Source organism: Helianthus annuus, chromosome 17 (assembly GCF_002127325.2).
Source record: "Helianthus annuus cultivar XRQ/B chromosome 17, HanXRQr2.0-SUNRISE, whole genome shotgun sequence".
Classification (NCBI taxonomy): Eukaryota; Viridiplantae; Streptophyta; class Magnoliopsida; order Asterales; family Asteraceae; genus Helianthus; species Helianthus annuus.
In genome coordinates, this window is record NC_035449.2 from 106,145,764 (window position 1) to 106,167,619 (window position 21,856).

Genomic DNA, 21,856 nt, shown 5'->3' on the forward strand with positions numbered 1-21,856 from the left:
TTCAGTGTTGGTTGACCACTATACTGAGTTCTTGGGTAAGGTGCATAAGGTGGAAAAGTTAGATGTCAATGGCTTGTTCAGTAACACTCTGGATCCGAATGTTGCAGCCTTTATGATCCGTCAGGTTACTCGGGAGGAGGTTAAAAGTGATATGTTTTCGATAGGTGAAAACAAGGCTCCAGGCCCTGATGGTTACACGTCTGCGTTCTTTAAGAACTCTTGGGAAATTGTTGGGGATGAGGTAACAAAAGCTATTTTGGATTTCTTTAATAATGGGAAGCTGCTTCAACAAATTAATCACACCATTATAGCGTTGGTGCCTAAAGTTTCTACTCCAAATTCGGTTACTGACTATCGGCCGATCTCCTGTTGCAATGTGCTCTATAAGTGTATCAGCAAAATAATCACTGAAAGAATAAAAGGTAGCTTGGATTTTTTGGTGAATATTAGTCAGTCTGCTTTTGTTCCGGGTAGAAAGATTTCAGATAATATCCTTCTTACTCAGGAAGTTATGCATAATTATCACTTGAGTGTCGGGCCTCCTAGATGTGCATTTAAGATCGATATTCAAAAGGCATATGATACAGTCAGCTGGACTTTTCTGGAGGATATATTGTGTGGGTTCGGGTTCCCTCCCAAAATGGTTAGTTGGATCATGACATGTGTTAGCAATGTTTCATACTCCCTGAGCATTAATGGTAATTTGCACGGGTATTTCAAGGGCAAAAGGGGCCTGAGACAGGGGGACCCAATTTCTCCTTATTTGTTTACCTTGGTTATGGAGGGTCTCTCGCTTTTATTACACAATGCAGCGGCCTCTAGTGATGCATTTAGATACCACATCAATTGTAAAAAACAGAAGATCATAAATGTTACTTTTGCGGATGATTTGTTCATCTTTGTGAATGCGGATGTTGTGTCGACTAAGATTATCAAAGATGCCCTTAATCGGTTCTCTAGGGTGTCGGGCCTTATCCCCAATATGATGAAAAGCACGGCCTTTTTTGGTAATGTTCCTCAAAATATTAAAAGAGATATCCTGAGAATTATGCCTTTCCAAGAGGGTGCGCTTCCGGTCCGGTACTTAGGAGTTCCTCTAATTTCATCTAAGCTCTCGTATAAGGATTGTAAAGTGCTGGTTGAGAAAATGGAAAAGAAGATTGATAACTGGACGACCAAATCCCTCTCCTTTGCAGGTAGATTACAGCTGGTTAATTCGGTCCTTTCGTCGATGCATATTTATTGGGCTACGGTATTCTTATTACCAGCTAAAATAGTTACAGATCTGGAAAAACGTATGAGAGATTTTCTATGGTCTGGCAACTACCACAAGACCGTGAAGCCTAAGGTTGCATGGAAGGTGGTTTGTCTTCCGAAGGATGAGGGTGGGTTGGGCATCCGGAGCTTAGCGGCTGTTAATAAAGCCCTTTTATCTTCTCATGTTTGGAGCATTTTATCCAATCGGAACTCTTTATGGGTTCGTTGGATTCATTCTTATAAGCTTAAGGGTCGTAGTTTCTAGGAAATCCCGAGTCGTGGCCGTATGACATGGGGTTGGAGGAAACTTCTTGCGAGTAGGAGCCTTGTTCGTCCTTTTATATGGAAATCTATTGGGAATGGTGCTGAAACAAATGCTTGGAGTGATACTTGGTGCAACATCGGTCCTCTTCGAGCGTTCATTTCTCCTAGGCGTATTGCAAATGCAGGTTTCAGTTTGCAGTCTTCGTTAGCTGAGCTGGTGTCTTATGATGGTCAGTGGAACTGGCCGACTGCCTGGTATAACCTGTTTCCTGTCCTAATTAATATAGTAGCGCCTACTTTATGTAGCAATTCTCGTGATCGATTGGTTTTGAAAGACTTGGAAGGCAATAATCGTCCATTTTCTTCTTGGGAGGTTTGGAATAATATTCGGTATCATGCTAGTAAAGTGCAATGGGGGAATATGGTTTGGTATAAACAATGCATTCCTAGGCATGCGTTTCATATATGGCTTGTTATCCAGAATAAATTGAAGACGCAGGATCGGCTCTCGGTTTGGGAAGCGGGAAGTGAAACAAATTTGAATCTCATGTGTTGTCCTTTATGCTACTACAACAGGGATTCGAGGGACCATCTATTCTTTGAATGCTCTTTTGCTATGCAGGTTTGGAACAAAGTTAGGAGCTTCACTAATATGGGGGATGTCAATGGCGATTGGAGTGATATCATGGCTTGGATGAATCATAATTCGTCCCTTCAGAAACCTGATAATGTGATTAGTAGGTTGGTCGTTGCGGCTGCAACTTACTTCATTTGGCAAGAACGTAACAGCCGGCTGTTTTCAAGGAACCATCGGACGGCTATGGTGGTATCTCATGAAATTCTTACTACGGTCCGAGTGCGGCTTCTGTCTCTTAAGTTCAAACGGCAATTTGAGAATCGGAGCTTGGTGGATAAATGGAAGATTCCTGACAACAACTTGGAGCTTGAACCCGGCTAGAGTAGTTGTTTTTTTTTTTGTTGTCTTTTTGTTTAGTTTGGCTGTGTTATGTTTGGTTTTTAGTTGTGGCCTGTGTGCCTGCTCGTGTGTTTTGGGATGCTTGTGCCTAGTGTTGGTATGCCAACACTAGTTTGGGTGTGGTACTTCAGCCACACTTTTGTTCTTATTGTTGATTTATAAAATTCACCGGGGTAACCCTTTACCCAAAAAAAAAAAAAAAAAATCCTGTTAAAGTTAACTGAGTTAACTAACTGCTGTTAAATGCTATACAAGACTTGTATGATTTTGATTTCGTGATATGTGTTGTTTGGTGATTAGTGATGCAATATACACTATGATTGTGCTTATACGTGAACTTAGTGAACATAAACTGATTATATGCACGTGCGTACTTTAGAACGTGATTGACTAACTGTGAGCGCATACTTAGCATACCGAGCAAACCAAGGTGAGTTCACACTCATACCAAGGCATGGGATTCCCGGTCGGTAGGGAATGGGATTGAAGAAATGGGATTGAACAATTACTTGTACTTACACTATTACTAGACTATCTACCATCGTCCTCGGATGCGAAGGACCCATACGTAAAACCTACGTATACTTGTACTTATCCCTGTCCTCAGGTTGCAAAGGACACTTACGTAAAACCTACGTAAACTTATACTCACTACTGCCTCGGGTTGAGAAGGGCACTTACGTAAAACCTACGTAAACCCCCGCGTACCACTGTCCTCAGGTTAAGAAGGACACTTACGTAAAACCTACGTAAATCTCGTACGTACTACTGTTCTCGGGATTAGAAGAACACTTATGGTTACATCTAGTCTAGTACATACACACATGGGAAGCCCCCACTAAATGAACACACAGTTGACTTAGTTAATAATGCATGGTGATGCAACGGACCTACTATTACGAACTTACTTACTGTGAACTCGCTCAACTAGTTGTTGACTCTCTGTTACATGCCTTGCAGGACCATAGGTACTCATGGAGCTTGCACGGGAGGCGCGGTCGTTGTGGACATGGATTGTGGATGTTATGTTAAACACTTTTATGATATTTCAAACTTGATATTTATGCTGGATTTTTACATTATTGCTTCCGCTTCACACTTGATTATGCTGGGTTTTGAAAACACCTTTCGTATTGATGAATTACTTTTGGTACTTACTTATACGTTCAATATGATTGATGGCTTGATCCGGGTCATGTCACGCCTCCAAGCGGTGGTACTCCACGTGTGGATTTTGGGGGTGTGACAGATTGGTATCAGAGCCATTGGTTATAGAGAACTTGGTTTTAACAAGGGGAAAACGTTTTTAATAAAACCAGACTATAACCAGAACAGTGCTCAACGATCCACAACGACGCCTCGCTCCACGTGCAAGACTCAACATTCTAGGTAATATGGTATATGTTTTATTGCCTACATGCTAGATTACATAGAACTTTGCTCATGGTATGCTTAGATACACCTAACCACTATTGCTTGAGAAAACTTGTGTGCTCACTCTCTTCTGTCATCGCACTATTCGCGAACCTCTCTCACTTATGTTACCTTTGTTATGAAGATCATGGCTGGACGTATTAACATGACTCAAGCCCAGTTGACGGCTCTCATTAACGAACAAGTTGCTGCGGCACTTGCAGCTGCACAGGCAGGAGGTATACCCTGCAGTTGTAACTCGCACTAGGATCTTTATATCCTACATTCCTAGAACAACTTTTGTATTTAACCTTGTCCTGTTCTCATACACAACAGGTCAACACGTTCAGCAACCTGTTTGCACTTTCAAGAATTTCATGGACTGTCGTCCAAGCACATTCAGTGGCACTGAAAGAAGCAGTTGGACTCCTCCATTGGTTTGAAAAGCTCGAGTCGTATTTGAGATGTGTGAGTGCCCAGTGGATCGCAGGGTGAAATACGCCACTGGTACTCTAGAAGGAATTGCGCTGACTTGGTGGAATGCGCAAGTTCAGATATTAGGGCTGGCAGCTGCTAACGCCACTCCTGTGAATGATTTCAAGGAACTCATCAAACGAGAATACTGCACACGTGATGACATCCACAAGTTGGAAGTGGAGCTCTTTCATCTGAAAATGACAGGGTCGGAAATTGAAGCTTATACGAAACGGTCAAACGAGCTGGCCATCCTGTGTCCAACTATGGCGGACCCTCCAATCAAGCGCATTGAGTTGTATCTCAAGGGGCTAGCGCCAGAAATTCAGAGCCATGTGACATCGGCTAACCTTGATAATATCCAGGATATTCAGCGTCTTGCTCATCGCCTCACGGATCAGGCAGTGGAACAGAACAGACTGCCTAAACGTATCAGCGCTACTGCTATCGCTACTACTTCAGCCACTCCTGCTACTCCCAGTGACAACAAGAGAAAATGGGAGGTGGATTCCAGTAAGGGTTCAGCTACAGTTCAGTCTCAGGTGCAACAGCGAAAGACTGACAACTACCAGAGCCCCGGTCAGCAGTCTTCTGGTAGTCACGGGCAGAAAAGATATCAAGGAAATCACCCAAGGTGCAACAATTGTAACAGACACCACAGTGGCCAGTGCAACAAGGGTCGTTGTCAGAGGTGTCTTAAGATGGGTCATCAGGCCAAGGAATGTAGGAGCCCACGGCCTGTAACTTAGAACCAGCAGCAGCAGCAAACACCGCAGAATCAGCAACAGGGCAACAAGGGATGTTTTCATTGTGGCGCCGAAGGTCACTTCAAAAGACACTGCCCCCAGTTAAACCAAAACCAGAACAACAACAACAAGAATAACCAAGGCAACGGAAACAACAACGAGGGAAATAACAATGATGGGAACAACGGCGCTAGGGTTCGTGCATTTGTGCTGGGGCAGGGTGATGCCAGGAATGATCCCAACGTGGTTATGGGTAAGTTTCTTCTTGACGACTTTTATGTTACTGTATTGTTTGATTCGGGTGCGGATACCAGTTATATGTCTTTGAAAGTTAGTCAAAGCTCAAGCGCACACCCACACTTCTGAACACTAAGCATGTCGTAGAGTTAGCTAATGGTAAAAGTCTAGAGGCCACACACATAGTTCAGGGTTGTAATCTTATCCTCGCTGGTCAGACTTTCTCTATTGATCTAATTCCCATAGCTTTGCGTAGTTTCGACATCGTTATTGGTATGGATTGGTTATCCCAGCATCAAGCAGAGATATTATGCAAGGAGAAGATTGTTCGTATTCCCCGTTCTGGTAAAGAACCTCTCGAAGTGCAAGGCGACAAGAGTGGTGCCGTGGTTGGCATCATCTCCTTCCTGAAGGCCCAGAAATGTTTGCGAAAGGGCCACACTGCCATCTTGGCACTTGTTACTGACGCATCAACGAAAGAGAAGAGATTGGAGGATATCCCAGTTGTACGCGTTTTCCTCAGGTGTTTCCTGAAGATTTACCTGGGCTACCGCCTCATCGTCAGGTCGAATTCCAGATTGAACTAGCTCCAGGAGCAGCACCAATAGCTCGTGCACCATATCGATTAGCCCCACCTGAATTGGAAGAACTGTCTAAGCAATTACAAGAGCTCTTGGATAAGGGCTTTATTCATCCTAGCTCTTCGCCTTGGGGAGCTCTAGTATTATTCGTGAAAAAGAAATACGGTACCTTCAGGATGTGCATAGATTACCGTGAACTCAACAAGGTGACGGTGAAGAATCGTTATCCTCTTCCACGTATTGATGATTTATTCGACTAGTTGCAAGGGTCGAGCTACTACTCGAAGATTGATCTGAGGTCAGGTTACCATCAGCTGAGAGTCCGGGATGAGGACGTCTCCAAAACAGCATTTAGAACTCGTTACGGCCACTACGAGTTTCTAGTTATGCCATTCGGGTTAACGAACGCACCTGCAGTCTTCATGGATCTAATGAACAAAGTGTGCAAGCCTTATTTAGACAAGTTTGTGATAGTTTTCATCGACAACATTCTGATCTACTCCAAGAGTCAGGAGGAACACGAGCAGCATTTACGACTTATTCTGAAGCTCCTTCGAACAAAACAGCTGTATGCCAAGCTTTCAAAATGCGACTTCTGGTTTCGTGAAGTCCACTTTCTAGGCCATGTGGTAAACAAGGATGGGATTCATGTTGATCCATCCAAGGTAGACTCGATCAGGAACTGGCCTGCACCACTTACACCAACGGAAATACGCCAATTCTTGGGTTTGGCGGGTTATTACAGACGGTTCATCAAAGACTTCTCCAAAATTGCACAGCCGCTTACATTGCTAACACAGAAAGGTGTTACTTATCGTTGGGGTAGTACACAAGAAACAACTTTTCAATACTTAAAGGATAGACTATGCAGCGCACCTATTCTTTCATTGCCAGAGGGCACGGACGATTTTGTGGTTTATTGCGACGCATACATCCAGGGTCTTGGATGTGTGTTAATGCAGCGCGACAAGGTTATTGCTTATGCATCACGCCAACTCAAGGTTCATGAACGGAATTACACTACACACGATTTAGAGCTGGGAGCTGTTGTTTTCGCACTCAAGATATGGCGACACTACCTGTACGGTACCAAGTGCACCATCTACACCGATCACAGGAGTCTCGAGCATATCTTCAAGCAGAAGGAATTGAACATGCGTCAACGTCGATGGGTTGAGCTACTTAATGACTACGAATGCGCCATCATGTACCATCCGGGCAAAGCCAATGTTGTGGCCGATGCCCTCAGTCGAAAAGATACTACACCTAGACGCGTGCGAGCATTACAGCTTACTATTCAGTCTAGTCTTCCTGCACAAATACGAGGTGCTCAGGTAGAAGCATTGAAACCAGAAAATGTCAGGGCTGAAGCCCTACGCGGCTCAAGGAAACGATTAGAACAGAAGGAAGACGGCGCCTATTATGTAACGGGGCGTATTTGGGTCCCACTTTATGGCAACTTACGCGAGCTTGTAATGGATGAAGCACATAAGTCTCGCTACTCGGTACATCCAGGTTCGGATAAAAGGTACCACGATCTTAGAACTACGTATTGGTGGCCTAGTATGAAGGCCCACATTGCAACTTACGTCGGCAAATGTTTGACTTGTGCGAGAGTCAAGGCGGAATATCAAAAACCATCAGGCCTACTTCAGCAACCCAAGATACCACAATGGAAATGGGAGGAAATTTCCATGGATTTTGTTACTGGCCTACCTAGATCTCAGTGTGGTAACGATACTATTTGGGTGATCGTGGATCGACTCACTAAGTCTGCTCACTTCTTGGCTATTAAAAAAACGGATAAGTTCTCTACCTTAGCAGACGTCTACTTGAAAGAAGTTGTTTCGAGGCATGGAGTGCCAACCTCTATTATTTCGGATCAGGATGCACGATTCACTTCAGAACTGTGGCAAACTATGCACAAAGCTTTCGGCTCACGATTAGACATGAGCACAGCATATCACCCTCAGACGGATTGGCAGTCTGAGTGCACTATCCAAACTCTGGAAGACATGTTACGTGTGTTAGTGCACTAGGTCTATTGACTTCGTCTTGTATCATGTAATAGATTAGGATAGGTTAGAATATCCTGTGCACAAGGTTCGAGAAACGAAATGTGGTGAATTAGCAAGGAGGTCCGCTTATATGGACACTGTCCATATAAGCGAACCACATCATTCACTCAGGTTCGCTTATTTGGACGTCCACATATGCGAACCAGATCCACTATAAATGGTGCACAGGTTAGTTCATTTGGAACGGATCTGATTTTGTAACGAAGTGCTGCCAAATTGCTTCCAGGTTGTAAACATTGTCAAGAATCAATATAAGAAGCATTATATTTAGTTTGAGCGTCTGATTCACCGATTCCGCCTTTGAATTAGATAAACGACTCTTCTGATCGACTCATTCAGGGTCAACGACGATCCAACAAGTGGTATCAGAGCTCAGGAGGAAGAGTTCAGCTCAAATTTGATTCGTTTTCTGTCTTCTACACCTTCTTTTTCTATTTGAACAAGTTTCCACGGTTAAAATCGGATAAATTTTTCACAGAATGTGTGTTAGTGACAAATAACAAACCCTTGAAAGTTTCACATCATAATTCGAACTAAAAATGGACAAAATGGACAAAATATCCTTCGATTGGAGATCTGCTCTTTTGGACAGTAGATAGGTCCGCTCGTGTGTTAACATAGATTCGCTCCAAAAGGTTCGCCTATTGTGTCACATTCAGTGTAGGTTCGCTCGAACTCTCTTATCAGGTTCGCTCATCCAGACAATTTGAGATCCGCTCAAAAGAACATATTAGGTTCGCTTATTTGAAACTGTAGATCCGCTCGAACAAGTTAGATCCGCTCCAAATTATCTTGATTGATTCGCTTATCTGTACATTTCAACAAAGTCCGCTTATCTGTCTAACAAGGGTTCGCTTATTTGGTCAACTTGTTTGGTCCGCTCATTCGGTCAAAGTGGTCCGCTTATTTGTCAAGTCTGGGTTTCGCTCGTTCGTTCAATCTGATTTCGTCCAAGTGTCAAGATCATTTCACGACAATCGAGTTTTAGTGTATTTCAAATTACTTGATATTGTTTAAACTGATTAAGTTTGTTTGTTTGCTTCCAGGTCATTGAATTTCAGGTGATTCAAGATGTCAAACAATGGTGAAGAATTCTACAACACATTCTATAACGCGTTCACTTCCGAATGGTCAGATTGAAGATCTGAGTTGAAAGAATATTCGAGAGAAATTTCTGAGAATTTGAAGTTCAAAAACATGTATGGAAGTCAACAGAAGCCACCAAAGTTGATGAAAGTCGAAGACTATAATTGGTGGAAAAACAGGTTTGAAGGTTGGGTGAAAGCTTTCGCTCCTGAAAGCTGGTTGAAGTTAGTGAGTGAATATCAAGCACCAGAGAAAGAAGGAGGAGAGTTAATCAATGAAAAAGATTTTACTGAGAAAGATGTAAAAAATGTTGTGGCTGAATATCGGATGATAACGTTGATCAAACAGTCAGTAAGAGAGGATATTATCTCGTTGCTTGAACAATAAAAAACTTCAAAGAGGTTGTGGGAGGTGTTAGAGAAAAAGTGTGTTGGTAGTAATGAGATTGTCAAAAATAAAAAGAAATTGTTGCGTAAAGAATTTGATGTATTCAGTTGTATGAAAAACGAATCTGTATGTAAAATGATCGAGAGGTTTGGACATCTGAAAATGGAACTGGCCAGATATGAAATCAAAGTGTCTGAAGAGGAGATGGTGGATAAATTGTTTGATGCATTGCCCAAAGATCAAGATTGCAATACTTTGCTCTAATGCTGAAGAATACAATCAAGCCTGATGATTTAAAAGTGGATTTGCTGATCGAAAGGCTTGAAAGCCATGAGTTGGAGATCAAAAGATCGAAAGTCAACAGTCCAGCTTATCAGCATAATGTGGAACTCTATTACAGAGGGAATATACCACAAGCTGGGTCTCCAAAAACAGCATTCTCTGCAGAAAGTTCAAATTCAGTGAACAATGAAAGTCTTCATAGTGGTTTTCACAGTGGATCTTCTTCAAACACTTCAGACCAATCTGCTTCAAAGAAACTATTCCAGTGTAATATCGCAGTAGATTTGAAGAATGGACAGAATTTCAGCGAAGAATCGGCAAAACAACAGATGGTCTTCTTGGCATCTGTACTTGAATCGTATGAATGCCTCGTTGCAGGGAAGATTGGCAATACCAATTTGACGAAAGAAGATTATGATCAGCTAGACCCCGAAGAGATGGAACTTATGGATATAAGATGGTGCATGGCCAGTGCAGTTCGTCGAGCACAGCGGTTCATGGAGATAACGGGGAGAAAGTCAATTGGTGGTCCATCTACCAAACTGGGATTTGATAAATCCAAAGTGACATGCTTCAAATGCAAACAAAAAGGTCACTTCAAGCGCGAGTGCAGAAATGTGTATGCTGCTGATGATTCTGAGAACCTATTCAACGAAGATTATTACAAGAAAGCGATTTATCATCAGAACAAGTCCGAGCCACCAAGATTGAAACAGTCGGAAGAAAAATCAAGGGCTCTTGCAGTTATATATGATGATGAAGGTTATGATTGGAGCAAAGAGGTTCTACCAGAAAAAGATGCAGTTGGATATGCATTTGTTGCAAATGATGATCATGATGCCTGGTGGCGAAGAGACAGTGCGAGATGGGAGATTAGCAAGTTGAATGAACCATTTCAAGAAGCACAAAGAGCCAAGAGATGGAATGAAGAGTTAGAGTGTTACATGGATCCACAGGGAAATCCAGTAGTTGATCCGACAAAAGTGGATTTTGATGCTGTAACCAATTTGTTTCCAAGTGAACGTACTTTCAACAAAAGAAGGCTGTCTGATAAAAGTTATCTGCCAGATGTGATGAACAGGGTGAAGGAGGTTTTTGAATCAAGTCTACCGAAGGTGGTAGAAATGAAGAAGAGAAAAGAAAAAGAATTGAAGAAGTTGATTGAAGAAGTGAAGGCTGATACGAAGACTGCTGCTGAAAAAGCACAGAAATCTGAAGAGAAAGGAAATGCTGAAGAGAAAGAAGAAAAAGAGGAGAAGGCAGTGGAAGATCAGAAAGCTGAGAAAGAAGATTTGGTGCTGAAAGAAAATGAGGTAAATAAATCTTCTGACTTATCAAATGTTGAGATTGTTGATAAAAATGAAAACAAGTGCAGGAATTGCATAGAAGTGTGCAAAGCCTGTACAAAAAAAGATGACATTATAAAAATAAAAGATAATGAAATGAATAAACTTGAAGATGTTTTAAAAATGAAATGTAAAGAAAGAATTGAAACAGAAGAAAGTTTAAAATTAAAAGTTGAGAAGTTAACACAGAAATGTCATGATTTTGAAGAAGAAAATAAGATTTTGAAAGAAAAATGTGCTGCAAAATGCGTTGATTGTGTTGAGAAAGAATCTAAATTTCTTGAGTTACAAAAACAATATGATTCTTTAAAATGGTCGAGTCAGAGAGTACAAGAAGCTTATGATACTTTGAAGAGCCAAGTCAAAAGTTTTGATCAAAGACTGTCTGAAACTTTAACAACAAAAGAAATGTATGAAAGAAAGTTTAAAGAAAAGCGAATTGAACAAGTGTGTTGATGAAATTGCTAATCTTAAACAAGTCTTGGCTGAAAAAGAAAAGATTGTTACAAAACTTCAAAGTTATCATAACTCTTCGTACATTCTCGAACGCATTTTCAATATCACACCGGATGACAAAGATACTGATAATTGCAAAAAGGGTATTGGTTCAGAATTTCATCAGGTTCCACCACCATTGAGAGACAATTATACTTTTTATGATGAGGAAAAGGTGGCAAAGGGTTTGAACATAACTGACCAATTACCTGAAAGTATCGATGTGATTTACACCAAATCTGATGATGCTAATGATTCAGAGGTGGTGAGTAAGGTGGTTGATAGTGTTTTGAAAGATGAGTCTACAAAAGGTAAGTCTGAATCACAGGATGAAGATGAAGGAAATCTTTATGATGGATATCTGAAAGATACAAAATCCGAGAAGAATTTGAATGATGATTCAAAAGGATTGGTTTATACCATGATTGGATCGGACAAACTATTCTTAGATGTTGTTTTCCCGATTCAGAATGTGATTTCAGAGAAAATTGACAAAGTTTTCAAGATGGTTGAAATTGAGAAATCTGAAATGTCGAAGTTTGCTGGTAAAGGTTACAGAGGTTCTTATAACAAACCTGGTTCTAAGAAGAAAAACATGAAGGCTGGTTTGGGTTATAAGAAGAAACAAAATCAGAACAAAACTGAAATGCCAATTTTTCAGACAAAAATGAGTTTTGTTCAAGGAAAGAGTTTCACAGAAGAAGAAAAACTCAAAATTGGACAACAGTCTAATGCAGAGTTTGAGGCTATGAAAAAGAAACAACATCAGGCCAAGGATGTTTCAAAGAAAGTGTGTTTTAAATGTGATCAAATTGGACATGTTGCACGAAAGTGTCCGAATCCAAAGCCTGTTGATGTTAAAGAACAAAAATCTGAGAGTGGGAAACCAAGGTCAACCAGATTTGATTCGAGACAAACTTGGAGGTATACTACAAACAAGTTTGCCTCAAATCAAAATTGGAAATCAAACCTGAACATGTTCAATTCTAGACAGACCTGGGACTCTCACACACCCAGATTGAGAACAACACAGAGATGGAGAACATCTGTTGATATGACAAAACCTCAAGAGTTTTGGAAACCATGCTCAAAAACAGAAGATTGAAAAACAGACAAATTTTTACAAACGAGGAACACCAACAAGTCAAACATGGTCTGTTAAAAAACATGTCAATCCGGTAAAAGACGATAAAGTTGAGGTTAAAACTGATGATGTTTTTGAGAAAAATGACAGGAATTATCCAATTTTACCTGGTAGAATTCATGTTCAATTACCTGAGTCTAAACAGGCTTGGGTTGCTTTGTTCAAATGATCAAATTGTTGATTGTGCAGGTGCTCAATGGTGCTGAAGATTGTGAGATTGTTAGTTGGAGCAGCCTGGCACAGGAAGAGGTTGAAGAACCCTGGTTTTATGTCAAACAAGGAGTTTATTTGTTGATTTGTGTATTGTGTGTATTATTTGTTGTTAAGTTTGTTTGAATAAGTGTTGATGGACTACGCCGAAACCCTCACGGCTGAACAAGCATGATTACTGTCACAGGTTGAAAAACGGTTTTCTAACTGTCAAAATCAATGGGTTGTAAATCATGGGGGTACTTGATAATAGATTTTCTGCAAATCAGAGCACTTTAAGCAGAAAATGGATGGCGAGACAAAGCTATCAGTATCGGTTTGTCAAATTTTCTTTAATGATTTTGCATTTTAGGGGGAGAAAGATTGTCAGAAAATACAAAAACATTAGAAAATTTGAAAAAGCCAAAAACATGATAAAATTCAAAAATTTTGAGTTTTGCGTAAAAAGAGGAAATGATAGTACATCAGTAGACAGTTACAGTATGCTAAAGAAATGTAATGATTCAAAGCGCCACATTGCGCCTCATCGCCACGCCACGCGCGCGCGAGCGTGTGCGAGTTAGGGTGCACCCTTCACGAGGACACTTAGTGTGTGCTTCCTTGAAACAAAGAAAGATGGATCATTCAGAATGTGTATCGATTACAGTGAGCTTAACAAGCTTACCATCAAGAATCGATATCCCCTACCTCGCATTGATGATCTCTTTGATCAGCTACAGGGTGCTACTTGCTTTTCAAAGATTGATCTACGTTCTGGGTATCATCAACTTCGAGTTCTCGAAGAAGATATTCCCAAGACAGCTTTCCGTACGCGTTATGGTCATTATGAGTTCACAGTTATGCCTTTCGGTTTAACAAATGCTCCTGCTGTTTTCAAGGACTTGATGAATAGGGTTTGTAAGCCTTATTTGGACAAGTTCATCATCGTCTTTATTGATGATATTTTGATCTATTCTAAGACTCGTGCTAATCACGAGCAACATCTTCGTCTTACAATGGAGCTTCTAAAGAAAGAATAGCTTTTCACCAAATTCTCCAAGTGCGAATTCTGGCTTAAAGAAGTTCAATTTTTGGGGCACATCGTCAACGAACAAGGTATACATGTAGATCCCGCCAAAATCAGTGCGATTAAGGACTGGGATACTCCTACTACTCCTACCGAGGTTCGTTCATTTCTTGGTCTAGCGGGTTATTACCGCCGCTTCATAGAAAACTTCTCCAAGATTGCGGTTCCTCTCACTGCTTTAACTCAGAAAAGCAAACCTTTTGAGTGGGGATCTAAACAGGAAAAAGCTTTTCAGACTTTGAAACAGAAACTCTGTGATGCACCTATTCTATCTCTGCCCGAGGGTAATGACGATTTTGTCGTGTACTTTGACGCATCTAATTTAGGCCTTGGCTGCGTTCTTATGCAAAGAAACAAAGTTATAGCCTATGCATCAAGACAGCTGAAAGTGCACGAGAAAAACTACACAACTCATGATCTTGAGTTAGGTGCAGTAGTCTTTGCTCTCAAAATCTGGAGACACTACCTTTACGGTACAAAGTGTGTAGTGTTTACTGACCATAAAAGTCTCCAGTATATCTTCAATCAGAAAAGAACTAAATATGAGGCAACGACGTTGGGTTGAACTCCTAAACGACTACGATTGCGAAATTCGCTACCATCCTGGTAAGGCGAATGTCGTGGCTGATGCATTGAGTCGTAAGGAACGTGTCAAGCTTCACTGTGTTCAGGTTCGATCTGACATTCAATCTCGCATAATTCAGGCTCAACATACTTGTATTACACAAGACTTGATGGGTAAAGAGTTACCGTGTCATACTAATCCTGAGCTTGAACTGAGAGACTTTGGGATATTCTATTACATGGGCCGTTTGTGGGTCCCAAGTATAGACAATCTTCGCACCTTGCTTATGGATGAAGCTCACAAGTCTCGTTATTCTATTCATCCTGGTGCAGACAAAATGTATAAGGATCTTCGAACCCAGTACTGGTGGCCGGGTATGAAGAAAGACATTGCCTTATATGTTTCAAAATGCCTTACTTGTCTCAAGGTTAAGGCAAAACATCAACATCCCTCTGGATTATTGGAGCAACCAGAGATTCCGGTTTGGAAATGGGAAAATATTTCTATGGATCTCATTACCAAGTTACCGCGCACTAAGAAAGGTCATGACGCCATTTGGGTCGTTGTTGATCGTCTTACAAAGTCAGCACATTTCTTGCCGATCCGTGAGGATTTATCTGCTGACAAGTTGGCCAAAATCTATGTTGATGAGATTGTATCTCGACATGGTGTTCCTTTGAACATTATATCTGACAGAGATGCTCGATTCTCGTCTCACTTTTGGAGAACCATGCAATCTGCCATGGGTACTCAACTTCATTTGAGCTCAGCGTACCATCCGCAGACAGATGGTCAATCTGAGAGAACAATCCAGACAGTGGAGGATATGCTTAGAGCTTGTGTGATTGATTTTGGTGGTAGTTGGGATTCGCATCTTCCATTGATCGAATTCTCCTACAACAACAGTTATCACTCTAGCATCAATATGGCTCCTTTCGAAGCTTTATACGGTCGAAAATGTCGTTCACCGGTCTGCTGGAATGAGATAGGTGAAGCTCAGCTTACAGGACCTGAACTCATTCTAGAGACTACAGATAAGGTCAAGAAGATTCATGAAAACCTTCAGACAGCTAGAAGACGTCAGAAGTGTTACACGGATCGACGACGCAAGCCCTTAGAATTTCAAGTTCGTGATCACGTCCTACTCAAGGTATCCCCTTGGAAAGGTGTGATTAGATTTGGAAAGAAAGGAAAACCTGCACCTCGATATGTTGGACCATTTAAGATCGTTGAAAGAGTCGGAAAAGTAGCCTACAGACTTGAGCTACCTCCTAAACTTGGAAATGTTCATCCAACATTCCACGTGTCCAATCTCAGAAAGTGTTTAGCTGATGAGAACCTCCACATACCACTTGATGAAATTCGTGTTGATAACACGATGCACTTTGTTGAGAAACCTGTGGAGATAGTGGACCGTTCATTTAAGCAGTTGAAAGGCAAGCGGATTAAATTGGTCAAAGTTCGCTGGGAATCTAAACGTGGCCCAGAGTTTACTTGGGAACGTGAAGATCAGATGAAAGTGAAATATCCGCATCTATTTTCGCAAGTTTCCTCTAAATAAATTTCGGGACGAAATTTCCTGAAGTAGGGGAGACTGTGACATCTGTGCTTGTGATATCATTTTACAAACTCTGAACAATACAATATTAATAAAACAGTGTGTTTTGATCCCAATGTTTTTCATTTATGTTTGATTTTATGCTCATGTTGATTTTTGATCGATTTCAAACTCTATATCGCTTTCTGGAGAGTTATACGCAAAATGGTGCGTAAACACGATCAGTTTAACGCGACAAACACTCCGGAACATCATCATAAACTTAACATACCTTAAATAACCTTTACATAACTTAGAAATAAGTTTTAAAGGCCTTGGTATGGCAAAAACAAGTTTATTCGCTCTCAGGGACTAATTGCGTCAACTTGTGAAAGTCTGCCATTTCGTAAGGAAACGTACAGTCCGGAACTTGAACATAAGTTAAACATACCATATATAACCTAAACATGGCTTAGAAATAAGCTTTGATAGGTTCGGTGTGCGAAAACATGCTTACATGATCTTACAGGGACTAAAAGTGTCAAAAACGGCGTAAGTTTGCATTTTCGCGCATATCTTACGTTCTGGCCACATCTGGACATCCAAAATTTTTGTACACACTAAAATATTTTTATTTTAGTGATCGGCATGCAAAAATTCCATTCGTCGCTCAATTTGGTTCATTTTTACGTCCGTTTGAGTTTCGTCGTAATTTAACGAACAACGCGACCGTACGCCCAAACGAGCCGACATCCGAGAATGTTCCAAGCATATTTTGAGTCCTCTAAACTTTATTGACCTTGTAGATCCTTGAAAATGGCTTAACGGGGGTCAAAAAGGCCTGAAATGGACTCGAATGCATGCAGGGACCTAAACTGCCATTTTTCAAGCTGTTGCTGATCTGGGGAGCCCAGGCGGGCCGCGTAAGCCCTCTCCCATTTCTTACGCGGGCCGCGTCAGCATGCCCAGTTCCAGAAATTGATTTTTAGCAAACTGTTGCAACTTCAGGGGCTGTTTATGCATTTTTCTTGGAATGTTGAGCAAGTTTAAGTGTTCACCAAGGCTTCTAATCAGTTGGTAACAAATGGATGGCTATGATTCATTGCTTAATGGCTAATCAAAACACTTGTGATGATCTTGTTACTTCACAACAACTATAAATAGCCATCCATTTCTCCTCATTTCTTGCTCATTCTCATTTTCTCTTCTTCACATCTGACTTGGGAGCTCTCTCAAGCATTGGGACTTTGTCTTCTTTGTTGAAAAGATAGCAAGGACCCTTAGTGAGCATTCTTTCATTCTTTTATTGGCTTTTTCCTTATGTAGTGCAGAAAGTCAAACGTTTGGCCAACAGTTTGACTTTCGGTTTTGACCATCAATTGGTCAAGTCAAAGTTCAATTGAACTTTGAAACGTGATTGTAATCACGATAGTTATAATCCTTCGTGATTATAGCCGCTGATTACCACGTTAGCTAGTTGTAGTGTCGAGTCAAAGTTTCGGTCAAAATGCGTTTTAGCACGCATTTTGCAACGGAACTACTTTAGGGTATTAAAACACTTTGTTTTGATACCAAATCAATAGGTTAAACATGTTTTGACATGCTTAACTCGACACTATTAGTTTGTGCTTGTTTAGGGTCGTAAGGTAAGCGGTCTAAACAACCGCTTATACATCCGAACCCGACCCGTTTGGTCGATCTTTAGGATCCGACCAAGCTTAGTAAGTGATCATAGTTTCATAGGGAATAACCACTGAGGTTATAACCTTATGATCACTTAGGATTGGTTAGTCATTTGCTAGTTAGCTTATATGCCCATAGGAAATGACCAAAATGCCCTTTTGAAGCTAAATCCGTATTTTGATTATGTGAACATATTTTTGACATGTAATCTGATTTAGTAACATGTTTAGGGATTATTGGGCATGTAAGACTTGACATAGCACATAGTTAACCATCCGAACATAGTTTTACGCTAACGACGCCTTATAGTAGCTTATGTTACCATAATGTGTCGAAACGGGTCAAAAGCATTTAGGTAGGCCTTCCAATCAGAATGTTGGGACTATTAAATCATACCATATGAGTTCAATTACTCATTTGATTTATAGAAACTCATTCTATCCTATCTCCCGATTTAGGAGCCGATTATTAACATAGTTACCTATACTAGGTGCCGGTTGATTCCGTGATACTTGGAGCTTAAATTGGTCTTATTCTCAAGACTAATTAGCAATCCTAAGTGAGTACATAGTTCCCCTCTTTTCCCGTTTTCAAATACTTTGGGGTGATACACATGTACATACATGTTACTTTTGTGCATTTCATGCTTTTATGACATAAACATGCTAGTTTCACCTAGTACATATTTAGTACATGCTTTCACTATGTTTTGCTATGTATGTTAATCATGCTAGCACATTGATTTGTTACACATTTGTTGCATATGTTTACTTAGCATATGGAGCACATTGTTTTACATGACATTTCTGCTATGTATGTTTACTGAGCATGCTAGCACATTGTTTTACATGAACATTTCTACTAGGCATGTTTACTTAGCATACCTAGTACATGGTTTTCACATGCTACATTGGTTATGACATTTGGTATGTTCAATCGGGACAATAATACATTCATTAACATTGATCACGCCGCTCGGACTTATGTAATGGTACCATAGGAATTGACAACTCCCGTTTCCGACTTCCTAGGTTTGTTTGGAAGTGGGGAATGACAGAATCCGACTACATAACTTTAGATGAACCTTTAATTTGCTTAAAGGTTTTTCGCCACAGTCGCAAGGCTTGAATGTATGCGATTAACATTACTGCATAAATGTTTGTAATCATAAAGCATTGTTTTTCTGCAAAACATAACATTTGATTTAAACTTAGGTTATCCAAAAACATTGTTTTGTACATTTTTCTATGGGGATTGAGTAGCTTCTAGTTATTCACCATACATGACATAGTTTATACATTGACATCATCACATAGTTTAAGTAGATGATTTCCTACTTGCTATGCATTTCATTTGGTTATACATGAAACATTTCACACATGACATTGTACATGTTTTACACATATACATTTTTGACATGGAACAAGACATTTTGGTTGGTTATTGATAAGTGACTTTGTAACGGGGCTATGTGTTATATGATAAAAGCATGGTGGATACGCCGTTGGTACTTCCTATATATAAGTGCTTTTATTGTATTATACATTGTTGCGTTATATGAATCATTTGGGCAAGACATGAAACATTTTATACAAGAACAAGACATTGTTTTACAAAGTACACATTTTATCCAAATTTATTTTCACTTGGTTATTCATTTAACCATGCATTATCATTTCATCATCATTGATTTTCATTGATTTTCACATCGTTTTACAAAGGTAAACATTTTACAAGGTTCATGACTACATTTTATTAAACACTTCTTTCAAATACAAGTCATGAATCTGCATAAACAAAACCTATGTATCTCACAGGCATTTTTATGCTGACGTACCTATTTTTACATGTGTTTCAGGTGCTAATGCATGATGGTGTTTGTGCTTCACTTAGGCGGACTCGGGCCTTAGTGACTTACAAGACAGTTATTATGTAGTTTTAATTGAACTCAAGGACAATGTAACTTTAATTTTAATAATACATAACTTTAAATTGCCATGGTTGTTGAAACAATAATTCTGTCGCCACTCACCTCCCCGGCGTTTCCGCCGCGGTTTGTTGTTTTACGCGGCCGGGGTGTGAGAGAAGAGTTGGTATCAGAGCCAATGGTTATAGGGAATTAGGTTATTAGCAATGCTTTGACCTAGACTATAACTTTCTAGGACCCTAACACAAGTTTACTTGTGTTTAGATCTTAAAACAATACACGTCACCTATCCTTAGGTGATTACCAAAACTTGAACAGAATTTTCCAAAATGATTTTGAAATCAATCATCTATCCTTAGATGATTTCTTTTTGGCCGTGTGCCTTCCAAATTTTCAAAATCTCGTCAAAGGTTTGGGTCTAAATAATGTGAACACCTGCAAACTGGAAGAGTGAATGCCTGTACCCTGAGTTTTCTGTCTAAGGCTAGAGTGTTCATACAAATCCGCAGTACCGGACCAGTCACTCTTACCTGGGAACTCTTAGGGTGAGTGTTCACTTATAGGCGAGCATGTCTTCGCGATACATTATTATGACTCATTTACTTTGATTTGTCACTGTGTGTTGTTTGTTTGCTTTGTGGTAACAAACAAATGACCACCTTCCTTGCTTTTTGTCGATTTTGTTGTTATCTCATTTTCATCACATCATCTCACTCGTTTTCTCTCATGTTTCCTCTTTTAGAATGTCACACCCCCAAAATCCACCTGCGGAGTAATCACCGCTTGGGAGCGTGACTGACCAGGACCAAGCCACCAATCATATTGAACATGCATATAGTATTAAGTAAGATAAAAGAAAACCATCCGTTCAATACCAAAGGTGTTCAAAACATGTTATTGTTTTAAAGTGTAGCGGAAGCATAGTAATAATCCAACAATAGTAAATAGTTCAAATGTTATAATAGTTCAGCATAAAAACCACGAATCCTTGTCCACAACGACCCGCTTCTCCAGTGCAAGCTCCAAGTACCTAACGATCTGCAAGGCATGTAACAGAATGGTCAACAAACTAGTTGAGCGAGTTCACAGTAAGTAAATGTGTAACAGTAAATAACAGGTGGCTCTACAGGGCCGATAGTAAGTTGTGCTGGTGGGGGCTTCCCATGTTAAGTGACCACTAGACTGTTCGTATTATTATCCCTGTTCTTCGTCCGAGAACAGAAGTGTGTATAAAGTGTGCGTAGGTTTTACGCACGTATCCTTCGTAACCTGAGGATAGGAGTAAGTAATGCGTACACGTAGGTTTTACGTGCGTATCCTTCGTAACCGAGGATAGAATGGCATGTGAACCCGTAGGTGTTATCCCAACCTACGTAACCGTCCTGACATCCGAGGACATGATAGGTGACAGTCTAGTAAAGCATATGTACGTTCCTTTCAATAACAACCTTTAACCCATTCCCACAACCCGGGAATCCCATGCCTTAGTAGGAGTGTGAACTCACCTTGGTTTGCTCGGTATGCTAAGTTATGCACTCACAAGTAATTAATCACGTCCTAGTGTATGCACGTATAACAAATCAGTTCATGTTCGAAATTGTACGCATGCAGTTAATTGTTCACATAGCAGTCAGTTTGCATATCGGCACAACACGTAGTATTACACGAATATGTTCACCACCAAGCATGGCATGACAATTAATTCAACATATGTTCAATCAGTCAAAGTATGTTCATAATCCCTAACATCCTTCGAATCCAGTCACTATCTTTCGACAACAGTAATCACAATTATCTTTCGGAAACAATTACCACAATTATCCTTCGGGCCAATGTTATGTTCCGAATCCTATGTCATCTTTCGATCACACACATATCTTTCGGTCAACAGGTATCTTTCGGTCAACAGATATCTTTCGGTCAACAGATATCTTTCGGTCAACAGATATCTTTCGGTCAACAGATATCTTTCGGTCAACAGATATCTTTCGGTCACAACTATGTTTCGACTACAAGCATCTTTCGACACTACCTATGTTTCGACAAACAGTATCTTTCGATCAATCAACAGTTACGTCTTCACAATCAGTTACGTTTTCACA

The 21,856-nt window shown here is 40.4% G+C and overlaps 1 protein-coding gene across 1 annotated transcript; it reads left to right on the plus strand.

The window, feature by feature from the left end:
• The first annotated feature begins 1,543 nt into the window (after positions 1 to 1,543).
• On the plus strand, positions 1,544 to 2,479 carry LOC110924719. The gene has a single exon (XM_022168713.1). It carries the CDS (start codon positions 1,544 to 1,546, stop codon positions 2,477 to 2,479), a length of 936 nt encoding a protein of 311 aa, XP_022024405.1.
• Positions 2,480 to 21,856: the final 19,377 nt, after the last annotated feature.

What these genes read in the sequence shown, in the direction of transcription:
- LOC110924719 (XM_022168713.1), top strand. Translation starts at nt 1,544, where the DNA reads ATGACATGGGGTTGGAGGAAACTTCTTGCGAGTAGGAGCCTTGTTCGT.